Source organism: Nuphar pumila, chromosome 14, assembly GCF_984573655.1.
Source record: "Nuphar pumila chromosome 14, dmNupPumi1.hap1.1, whole genome shotgun sequence".
In the NCBI taxonomy this organism is placed as follows: Eukaryota; Viridiplantae; Streptophyta; class Magnoliopsida; order Nymphaeales; family Nymphaeaceae; genus Nuphar; species Nuphar pumila.
The window spans coordinates 544,688-556,857 of NC_143262.1; the positions used below are offsets into that span (position 1 = coordinate 544,688).

Consider the following 12,170-nt stretch of genomic DNA (forward strand, 5'->3'; position numbering starts at 1 on the left):
CCAAAAATTGAGAAAAGCTACAAAGAAAACGGAAGATTTTCAAGCTTTTGAGGCATTTTTACCAAAAAACCTCATTCCTTAAACCATCTTTCAGAAAATTCTTGTAAAGGGAACCACCTTTTTGAAATAGGAAAGAGTTACAACGAACTCTCTCCCGCACTCCCTTCTCCATCGTTGATATCAAAACGAACTACCCTCTTCACGCCCATTCATCTTCAACAAACGGGTTCCTGAAGCTTCCTCTCCTTCTTTAAGAGAGGCATGAAGAGGAAGGTAAAGGAGAGCAACTTCATCGGTGAGAAAATTCCCTTTTCCATCCGTCTTCTTGGAAGTAACAAGCATCCACTGGTTCTTCTTCCTGGGAGGCATCAGAATTTCTCCATAAATCCATCTTCGACCTTTCCATTGCCTGTGAGCATCATCTGCTCTTCCTTTCCCAGTTGCTGCAAGCAAGAGAAACTTGGCGAGCTTCCCCTCTGTTTCCACCGAAGTATCAACTCCCTCTTTCAGGATTTCTGCAAATCGCGTCGGTAAGTACCTGTCCCTTTAGTTTTCCCCCGATTTCCTTCCTATCTTTCCTGCTTTTTAACCCCCATTGAAGCACCATGGTAGCATGGATTTGCCTATAGCAAACCGATCTGCCTTTGTGCAACATTAATGGAATGATCCCATTCCAACACTCCCCTTTGTTTTCTTTCCTTTCTCTATTTTATTGGTAGTTTCTTTGGTCTATGTAATCCTCATTCGATATTCCCTTGTTAAAATTTGTATAATATCCCTTTTTGCTTCCTGTTCATCATCATATTGCATAAAACCCTGTCCATTATGCGTTAATCTCCATCTCAATGAGGTAGTTAGCATACCATCCCTTTACCTTCAATCATTATATGAATATTCTGCATCATAGACCATTAAATCTGCGCCATTCGATCATGTAGTTCATCTGCATCTCATTTGCATCATATGTTTGCATTCACGATACTTTCATTTCATTTATTGCTTATGTAATGTCTGTATCATCTAATATCTCTCTTTTGGTCTCGCCGCCACTGATCTGTTCCATCAACAGACTTGTTTATCCAATTTCGCCCATGTTTTATATTTGGAACGACTTCCATAATGATTTCTGATCTGATCTAGCATCAGATCAAATTCATTTTTCAGAAGTCGTCATTTGATTTTATAATTTTCCTGAGATAATAGTTACCTTGCTCACTGGTTTGTTTGTTCTTCTTATTTTTATCTTTATTTTTTTTCTATTTTTTTTTTTAAGTTTGCTTGATATAAAACCCTCTGCACTAGTTGTTATTCATATGCCTAAACTCTATGTATGCTGCTGCAATCCTTTTTTTTTTTGTGTTGATCCAAGATTCGATGAAGGTTGGAAGTCATTCCATGATTCACCTCAAAGCAAACCTGCTAAAAATCTAGAATCACCGACCTTCTGTATACACTACCTTTGTCCCTGAGCCATCCCACATTTACATCGACTCCTATCATATGAAGCATTGGACAAAGGGTAACTGGTAGGTTGGCGTTCTAGAATTGTCAATGATCAAGATCTATACAAGTTGGCCATCAAAGAAGGCTTGCAGAAGTATGCTTTGGATCAATGTTTAGGCATTTGGGCACCCATTTGTCGTGGTTCATTCATTTCATTCAGATGGATCCTGCATCATCGACATTCCCTTCTACAGTAGCATTAGTAAAATGTTCCATATGCATTTGTGCATATAGCACCTTCCCAGCAGGCAGACTTACAGTAGGCGCATCCATTAAGCCAAAATCTGATTCATTTACATTTTAGTTATAATTCATCTCTAACCTCTTCAGTGTGCAATTTCTACATTTTTCATTTGGTACCTCTTACATATATCTATTATGCATTTTGGAATACATGCGTGGACAGTAGTCAGTAAATGGCATTTTCAAATGCTACCAAATGCACGGTAAACATCACTAGCATCAATTATTCAGGTTATGGTTGAGCGTCACTCTTGACAGGGTCCATGGCAGTGTTGTGTTAATCCCACCTGCAGATATTTATTCAATATCTCTAGGGTTATGAACTTTCTTTGGTTTATATGAATCGTCTGCTATGTATCGTCATATTATTTGCCGATTTTTGTTATACTTAATCACCTTTGTCATTCTCCTAAGTCCTGGAGAGAAGGATGTATTGGGAATCCTAAGTCTTATCCTTTGGAGCTTAATTCTTATTGCTTTGATCAAGTGTATTTTTATCATGCTATAAGCTGATGACCATGGTGGAAGTGACGCCTTGGCGTTATATTTGTTGATATGTCAACATGTAGATCCACCAGCAGAAATTACAAAGCAGAACGCAAGGTTAGAACATGATTACTAACTTGCGACCATCCATTAACAGAAGCATATTGGAGTCTAAAGCAATGAAGTTTCTTGAGTGATGGAGCTCTGGTATGACCTACTAAGTAGAGTATCCACTCAGGGTCCTCAAAGATTCACCAAATTCATGTGTTTTGTGGTTCACATGTACAACATTTATCGATGTCTGCAATATCTATACACTGTGTTTCTTTCATCTGTCACCTCGTTGCATTACTCTACCCTCACCTGCAGCCTCATTTAGCTTCCACTTCCAGCTCCTACTCACCTGCAAATATCCCTGTTGCAACATTCATATCTACCTAATGCCACTCATTCCCCTGTTTCACTCACATCGTATACATCTTTACCATCATCTTCATTCCCCTCACAATGGCCTGTATATTGCCTCATTAACATCTCACTATCCAGTTGCTGGATTACCCCAGTAGCACCAATTATACCCATTCACTCACTTGTAGCAGTATCGGTGTATTTCCTTCAGTCGACCATATCCCCCGCGGCACCCTACAGTTGCACCTTTTGCACAGCCACTTGTTAAATCCTTCACATTTCTTCACACCACTTACCCTTGTTACACATACACTTTCACGTTTCCACTGTTCACCTTGTATACAATATAAGCTTTCTGCACCATCATCACTCACCACAACACCCTATCCAGCACCTACTTCATCTCATCAGCCACTTCCAACACTACCTACCTGTGGTACACTAATGCAACACATATCTACATTCCACTGCTCTAGTTCTTGTTGCAATGTCATTTTCCTTTGTATATAGCAGCTGCATCCCTACCCATCTATTTGAATATGTTGTAACATAATATTTCCATTTTTCTTTCCTTTTATCTCTTGTGCCTCTACTGTAATAACACTGTTACAACTTCTGTGATGTCATTCACAATCACCTATAGCCAACAGACCACCACCTGCAGCCGTTTGTCATCCCCATCAGTTCATATCACCCTCTAATGGCTGTGCTGACTGTCTTCACATCAGCCTTACCCGCTTAGTCCACATTCAGCTGACTTCCTGCATTTTTTTTAGCACTCCCCCTGTACCTGCATCCTTATCCCCTTTTCAATACCTCCCAACACTCCATCCTGCACTTTAGTCATATACATCTTCAATCCTCATACTTCAGTTTTTTTTTACCCCATCATCAGTAGTACATTCACAGTGGCATTTAGTATTGCATTTTATCATGTTTCTTGCAAAACCTGCATGTCATCTATGGATCATGTTGACATTCACCTAAATATACTTAATGAGTCATTCAATATAGGCTATTATATGCCTGCGTTTTATCATATTAGCATTTGTCCTTCATAGTCCTCCCCAAAAGTGTTGACTATTAAAAACCCATTTCATTTCCAACACTTTTTTTTTTTGGCTTCACTCATCTACCTTGAACATATGTCATACTCGGACATATGTGTGTATATAAACTCTCATATCTATACATAGATGTATATATCTCTTTCTATCCTTTTTATCTTAATATATGGGACTTTTCACTATTGATTTCCATATATATATGATTTTCTTTTTCTTTTTACTAACCCGGTTGTCTTGCAGGAAATATGGAAGATATCATTATTTGGGGTTGTAAACTTGATCCTGCCTGTTGTAATAGCTAGATCTTAATGAAAATTTACATTTCCTGCTTTAGGTAGAATGAATAAGCATTATGAAATATCATAAATTATTTGTTTTCATACATTTTTTTTCTTTATTTCTCAAAATGCTCACAATGGTGAAACACGAATGGCACGTGCACCATTTCGTAAAAGGTGAATTAATTCTAAGTTGATGATTTACATCAACGGCCATAGTCGGGGTGTAAACAAAACTTAGCATTTTTATCTTTTACAAAATAACATTAGATCCACACTGGATCCATTTTCAAAATTCATCATATTTTCCTTAAATATTTTCTTCTTTTATCAGAATTTAACTTAAAATTAACCCAAAATATATACCAATGGCCATAGTCAGGGTATATTGAGGGTTAATTTCATTTTAAATTCTATAAAAGCACCAAAAAGATATTTTATCCTTCATTTGAATTTAGATATGACTATTATATAATACACTCAATGACCATAGTCAGGGGTGTATTATATCATTAGTCTTATTTAAATTCATTTAAAGAATGAAATATGATTTTTCAAACCCAATTTCAACTTATTCAAATTCATTCATCATATAGGATAGAATTACATCATATTTTCAAAATTTCCTTTTCAAAATTCCAAGTGATTCTTCTTCTTATCCAAATTCTATATCATTTCAAGATTCAAAATTTCAATTTTAAAGTCCAATTTGACTTTGAAATTCCAAAATCATTTTATATTCAAACTTCAAATTTCCAAAATCAATTCAAAAATTCAATTTCAAAGTTCAATTCAACTTTGAAGTTACCTTCTGATTTCAAAATCGAAGTTCATCCCCTTATCTTCAATCAAGGTTTGGATTCAAATCTCAAGTTTAAATTTGGGTTTCTAAAACCCATATCCGTCTTTAAAGGCCCTATTTGGACTTTTCATAAACCAAATCCAAAATCAAATCCTAATCTCAACTTGGATCCAGATTTCCAAGCATAAAATCCTTATCCCATTTTGGATCTCCCATCACAAATCCAAATTCTATCCAAATTCTTATTACACTTTTTGGATCTCCAATCATAGATCCAAATTTCTCTTAGGATCCAAAATCCTTATTCCACTTTGATCTTCAATCATAGATCCAAATTTCTCTTAGGATCCAGATCCTCACCCTATTTTGGGTCTCAGTTTCAGATCCAAATCCATTCTAGGATCCAGAACCCAATTCTACATTTGGATCTCAGACTTCAGATCCACTCCATTTTAGGATCCAGAACCTAAATCCATCTTGGATTCCAAAGCTTGGATCCCATTCTGTTTAGGACCCAGAATCCAACTCTACTTTGGATCTCAGATTCAGATCCAAATTCCAATTCTTAGGATCCAGAATCCAACTCTACTTTGGATTTCAGACTTTAGATCCAAATCCATTCTAGGATCCAGAACCCAATTCACCTTGGATCTCGGACTTTAGGTCCAAATCCATTCTAGGATCCAGAATCCAATTCTACTTTGGATCTCAGACTTCAGATCCAATTCCCTCTTAGGATCCAGGGCCCAACCCTATCTTGGATCTCCAACTTCATGTCCCAATTCCATTCCAAATCTTGAATCTGATTCCATTCAAAATTCCAAAATCCAAATTCCACTTTAAATTCCAATTCTTAAAGCCAATTCCATTTCATTCAAACCAAGTTCCTATTTCGGATCCTAAATCCAAAAATCAACTCAAAACTCTATTCAGAATCCAGAACTTGGATTCGAATTTCATCTTGAAATTCCAACTGTTACAAATTCCATTCCTCAATTCCTTTAGATTTCCCACATTTCCTTCTAAAAATCAAAACTTCAAAAGTGGAATTCAATTCCATTCCAAATATTCATCCAAGTTCAAACTTCTAAATTCAAAGTCCATTTTTTACTTTGAAAATTTCCTTCATTCTCTTTTTATTTCAAGACTTCAAGATCAATTTCCAAATTCCAGATTTATTTTCCCAAGCTCCTGATTATTCTAAAAACTTAGAACTTTAATCTTAAGTTCTAAGTTAGAAAACATTTCTTCACTTTATCGAATTCACTTGGGATTTCTTCAAAACATTTTCAAAAAGAGCATACATCTTTGCATTTGCACAAGCATGATTCATTGTGCATTTTAGACTTAGGATAAATACTTAGATAATTTCTTAGCAAAGCAAAAGGCATTAATTCGACCCTTGGTTCGGTTACCTCTGGTAAAGGCGCCAGGAACGGTCGAACCTCGTACCGACGAGCGGATCCCGTCTCCCAGTTTTCCCGCAAATATTTCAAAAACGGAGGCGAGTTATTTCAAATATTTTTAAAATTAAGGTCAAGTGAAACCCGCAAAAGAGTTCCTCTTCTCTTCTTTCTTTTTTCTTCTCTCTTTCTTTCCATCTTTTATCTTTCTCCCTTCAAAAAGGAGGAAAATAAGGGATTAGAAAGGAAAAGAGAAGGAAGAGAGAGAATATTACGAGAGGAAAAATTTTGCGATGATCACACCAATCCAAAAGTTTCAGGCGACAGGGGCGATGCCCCTGTCGTCCTGCCAAAAGACGATAGGTAGGGGCCACAACCCCTACCAACCAAAGGTAACAGAGAGAGAGTGAGGGGCAGAGGCTGGAAACCCCTGCCAGTTGATCAACAACAGGCGGCAGGGGGGGCATCACCCTCTGCCAACCAGTCAGACACAGGCGACAGGGGGCGTCACCCCTGTCAGCCTGTCGACTGAAAAGGAGGAGAGAAGGAGAAGATGATGGTGCAGGGAGGGGGCTCAACCCCTCCCCTGACCAAAAGAGGTAGCAGGGAGGGCTCGACCCTCCCCTGTTGTCATGAGACACAGGGAGCAGGGAGGAGAAGCTCGACCCCTCCCCTACCGGAAGAACCACGAAAAGGCAGGGGCTCCTGGCCTTGCTGAAAAATCCACAAAAGGCAGGGGGCGGAAGCCCCTACCGAAAAGGTGGGCCAACATAGGGAGCTCTGCTCCCTGCTGGCAAAACAAGAAGGACAGGGGGAGCGGAGCCCCCTGTCGACACAACAAGTGACAGGGGGCGGAGCCCCCTACCGACGAATGGCAATGACAGGGGGCTCTGCCCCCCTGTCAGTCGACCCAAAAAGAGAGAGGCAGGGGGGGGGGGGGGAGTCCTTCTGTCGATGACAGACGACGATAGGGGGCTCAACCCCCCCTGTCGGCCAATCTTAAGAAAGGCAAGGGGTAACCCCCTGCCAATGAGAGGCGACGGTAGGGGGCTTTGCCCCCCTGTCGGTCGACCCCTCACCGAGAAGAAGAAGTGGAAGAGAAGGCAGAAGGAAGAGAAAAGAGGAGAGGTGGATGCGTACCTGGGGTCGCCGAAGCAGAAGGCGGTGGGTCGCCGACGCATTCGCAGCAGAGAGAGGGAAGAAGATGGCCGACAACGGCGGCGGCGGAGGGAGGTCGCAGGTGGCAGCAGCGGCGGCGTCAGAGGGAGGTCGCAGGTGGCGGCGGCGTTGAAGGGAGAAGGGAAGAGAGAACGAGAGAGCAGGAGAGGGGAATCAGGAGAAAGACGATGAGGGGGGGGGGGGGGGGGGGTCGTGTTTGAAACCCCTTGCCTCGCTATCTATAGAAGACCCGAGGGAGGCGGTGCCTCAATTGGGTCCGGATCCGACCCGAATCCAAGCTAATAAAATTTTTTTCGTTTATTACATGCGCAGCGGGACCCACGCCGGGGGGGGGGGAGCCCTTGAACCCCTCGGAAGGGCAAAATATTTTTTTACACCCCCACACATATATATATTATATATTTTACATTTTTGCCCTGCCGCACCCCCGCACCCAAGGTTTTTGAAAGTGCCGCACCCCTGCACCTGCACCCGCACTCATGTGACATAGGTTGAAATTTGTCTGTTTGGCATTAACATATTCGGAAGTTTGATAGTGGATCCAAGATTGCCAGGATCCTGTTAAGCTATCTAGTCAATTAAATTGTTCTGGATGATGTAATGTTTTGCAGAGTCTTGGATGTGGTCATTAGAGGGAAAATAATTGTTATTTTGTTTTATCATCATCAATTTATTTTGATTGCAGATTTCCCAGATGAGGTAAACACACCACTGGATGTTGCAGCTAGGAAGCGTTTTGCAAAGTATAGAGGCCTAAAGTCTTTCCGTACTTCTTCTTGGGATCCGAAAGTAATCAGCAATATCTCAAAACCAGCTCTATTCTTCTGTTTGAGAACAAATTCTTGCTAATTATTTGTATGGCAGGAATCTTTGCCACCTGATTGTGCGAGAATTTTCGCTTTTGATAAATTTTCAAGAACACAAAAGCATGTGCTTGCAAAAGCTCAGGACTTTGATAAAGGAAGCTTGGACGAGTGTGTCTCTGTTGGTTCTTATGTGCGTGTTCATATCAAGCAAGTACCAGTTGATGTTGCTTCCAGACTGTGCAGCACATCGAAAGTGCTACCTGTGGTGGTCTGTGGTCTTTTCCAGCACGAGTCAAAGATGTCTGTTTTGCACTTCAGGTAATTTTGTTGTGGGTTTCAAAAATTTGCAATTAAAATGTGTTTTTTAATTATTTCCGAGTACCATCCTGACTTCTAATGTTTGCATTATTTCTACCAAAATTTTAGTTGCATAATCGTAGTCATTCTTGAAATTGTGCCTTCAAATGTTCCTCATCATACTTAGCAGTACATATGTACATTCTCAGGTTTTAGTTTTCTTGTTTTATGTTGAAGAAAATTTAACTTTCCATGAAAAATTAGTTGCTCAAGATAAGTTTTTGTTTCATGGGATGATGATGTTCACGTGTAGGAGTTCATTTAATTCACTGCACCATGCAGTATCTAAAATTTAGAGTTGGGATCTTATATGGTTTGTATATTGATGTTATGGTGGGTAAAGTTTAGGGCTATGAAATTTTGTCACAGATTTTCTAATTGTTTCCTGATTGTTCATAATTCATGATCTCTGTTATGAGACTGTTGGTGGGCATAGTGAAATGAATCATAGAATAGAAAAGAAAAATAACAACTTTGTATTTGAAGAAGTGACCTGGGAGAAAAGGAAAGAAAACAAATAAAAGTCCACACATTATTTCGATTTTGAAATGGGAATGATTGTATGATCACACTTATTTTGGTAGAGGGAAAAAAAGTGACCCGTCAGTTTTGTGCTGCTGCATGTAAAGTTGTGAAAAGGCTTTCTTTCCATTAGTTTTCAATTATCTATTTCATTGATCTCATTGACAACCCTGCATTTCGGAGATGGCAACACCGGAAAGCTGTCTTGGCTTTATTGGCAGTAACTGTGACACCTCTTCTGAACATATGCTGAATTTTTTATTGTGATAGCTTATTGAAAAAGTATGGTTTTTTAAATTCTTGTTAATTTCCTTTAATTTTCTGTCTTTGAAGTGCAAAATAACTGCCAAAAGGAACTGCAAGATGTTATATATTCCCTGCATAAATTTCACAGTGGAGTTTCCTGGAGAAAAGTGTTTGCAACACCCAGATAGTCCCTGTTTTCACTGTAGTTCAATATTCCTGTCATCTATTTTTGTCCTATTTACAGGTGTTTACAAAAGATTATAAGTTCTTGTTGTTCTTAAAAATTGAATAGTTTATGTACTTCATGAAAAAAGTAAATAGATCTGCTGCTTTTAATTTTTAACAAAAAGCATTTAGACTATGATCTTCATAAATCATGTCCAACAACATTATTAAGTTCCAATTTTAGTTTTTTTATCTTGAATGAATTTCTGGATTTTGTGTCAATCTTTGCAGTGTACAAAAGCATGACTCATACGATAATCCTATTAAGAGCAAAGAACAGCTGATGTTCCATGTTGGTTTCCATCAATTCAATGCAAGCTCAACTTTTGGCAGTATGATACTTTTGGTTTCATGCAGATTGAATTCTTTTCTGGTGTGACTGCTCTACTAGCTGATGCATCTTTATGTATTTTCACAGGCCAGTATTTTCTTCTGATGATATAAACTTGGACAAACATAAGATGGAGAGGTTTCTGCATCCAGAGCAGTTTTCCATAGCTTCAGTTTATGCTCCTATTTCTTTTCCACCTCTGCCAGTGATAATCTTAAAGGACAGGGTTGGAGAGACTAATTTTCCTGTTCTTGCCGCTTCTGGTTCGTTGAGGAGCATTCATCCGGATAGGATAATTCTGAAGAAGATCATTTTGACTGGGTAAGCTTGATTAGATCGATTGCTCTTTTATTAATTTTAACACAGGTTATTGTGACATGTTTTCAATAGTGCCTTCCGTGTGTAGGAAGTCACAACACGGTCGGATAACTCGATATTCTAACGCAAAATTTGCTGGTTTTTGTCAAGCATTGGCAGCTATTAATACGTGCCTGCCATGGCAACAGGTTTTATAGAAATTAGCTGATTATGGCTTTTTCTGTCTTTTATGAAATCTTTTCTTGAACTTTGCTCCAGAAGATCCCATGCCACAACAGTGGCCGTTCTAACAACAGAAAAAAACGTTATGTGATATATATGGTTATTTGCTTTACGTGGTTCTTTTGACATATTTGATTTTCTAAGTTCCACTTTCTCCATTGAATGTCCTCTTTTACATCCTTATGTTAACTATGAGATAAGTTGTTTATGCAAAATATGTCAGGATGATGGGTGTGGTTTTAGGCCTTTGCCAAACGTGATATTGAAATTGCCTGCTTTTGGTGTTTGTGTCAATTTGTGTTCCTCGTGATGATGTTATTTACTTAAAAAATTCTTGCTCAGTTATCCTCAGAGAGTATCCAAATCAAAGGCAACAGTGCGATTTACGTTTCACAATCCAGAAGATGTAAGATGGTTCAAGGTAACAACATTCCCTTGTGGTTGGCTTATTAAAAATCCTGTCTGTGCATTGCAACATTATCTGATGTATCCAATGTGATGAAGCCGGTGGACCTTTGGACAAAATGTGGTCGTCGTGGTCGCGTCAAAGAACCAGTTGGTACACATGGTATGATGTGTTCATCACTGCAACAATCTTTCTCTATATCTTTGTGAATTCCGATTCAAAAGGCCTAGAGGTGTTTCCATATCCGGTGCTTAAACCGAAAACACAGGAGGATCTTGACTTTCAGATGAAAAAGTCACAGAGATTGGAGATCTGCAAGCCAAGATCCAGCCTCTGCAACAGAGACTGTTCTGGAATTTTGAGGGCCTGAGACTAATTTTCTGAGTTTCGTGCATGGTTGAGTCTGTGAATCATCAACAGAATTGGATTTGAGAAGCTAGAAACAAATCTGCAACACTGTAGTCATCATTACATGTAGGAGAAGCTGTAATTTATTAAGTTTATACCGATGCAAGTTTTTCATTGTTTCAGGGGCCATGAAGTGCATCTTTGATGGAGTTGTTCAACAACATGATACGGTATGCATGAGCTTGTACAAACGTGTGTACCCAAAGTGGCCAGAACGGCTATATCTGTAATCTGAATGAATGCATCAATATTTCTGATTGAGTCATTCTTTCTAGCTGGGAGTGAAGCTGTGGTTCAGAAGGTGGCAGGCGGGTTTATGCACTTTGCCACTGCAAGCTATTTTTTTCTCTGGTAGTCGAACATTTGATTGGTTGGTTGATCTTCTCAAGGTCCTGATGGAAAAATTTTGCGGTTGGGTTCTTGTCAATTGTATATGAAAAGTAGCTGTGAACAAGCAAGTTTTGTCCAAGTTACAGTGTGATGACACTAATTATTTGTTTGAAGTACAAGTTGCGCAATGACACTTGATTATTTATTAGAAATATTTTATTAAATTCACTTTCTGAGACTGAGATGAATTTTTTTTCACTGCGCTTTGTTTGAACGTACATGAAAATCGGTTCTGTATCCATTCCTAGGTCCATGGGAGGATTCAACTGTGACCAGATATTAGGGCTGGTAAAAGTCCCAACATGACACATGAACCAGTGGGTTTGTGCGGTCTGACCTGGTCCGTGTACGCGTTTAAAAATACAGATTCCTTCTCTCTCTCTCTCTCTCTCTCCTTTAAAATCCAGACCCTCTTTTTATTTTCCTCTTTTTGATAGTCAAGCTGGGGGTAACCCCCGTAGGATTTGTACAGAAGTGCATTGCTTGAAAAACTTTAGGAAAATTTATAAAACCCGCTTAACTTTTGTCATAATTACAAATACACACGTCTAACATTTTAAAATTTATGAA

The 12,170-nt window shown here is 39.1% G+C and overlaps 1 protein-coding gene across 1 annotated transcript; it reads left to right on the forward strand.

Moving 5' to 3' along the window:
- The first annotated feature begins 261 nt into the window (after positions 1-261).
- Positions 262-11,440, forward strand: LOC149816002 (uncharacterized). The gene is made up of 10 exons (XM_089988002.1): positions 262-295; positions 441-530; positions 1,531-1,614; positions 8,055-8,158; positions 8,234-8,493; positions 9,757-9,836; positions 9,937-10,177; positions 10,739-10,817; positions 10,901-10,964; positions 11,334-11,440. Exons 1-10 carry the CDS (start codon positions 262-264, stop codon positions 11,438-11,440), a joined length of 1,143 nt encoding a protein of 380 aa, XP_089844128.1.
- Positions 11,441-12,170: the final 730 nt, after the last annotated feature.

Excerpts from the sequence above, each read along its gene's own strand:
- LOC149816002 (XM_089988002.1), top strand. The coding sequence starts at position 262 with ATGAAGAGGAAGGTAAAGGAGAGCAACTTCATCG. Across the intron at positions 10,178-10,738 it reads AAGAAGATCATTTTGACTGG|TTATCCTCAGAGAGTATCCA; the intron begins GTAAGCTTGATT and ends ATTCTTGCTCAG. Across the intron at positions 10,965-11,333 it reads AGAACCAGTTGGTACACATG|GGGCCATGAAGTGCATCTTT; the intron begins GTATGATGTGTT and ends TCATTGTTTCAG.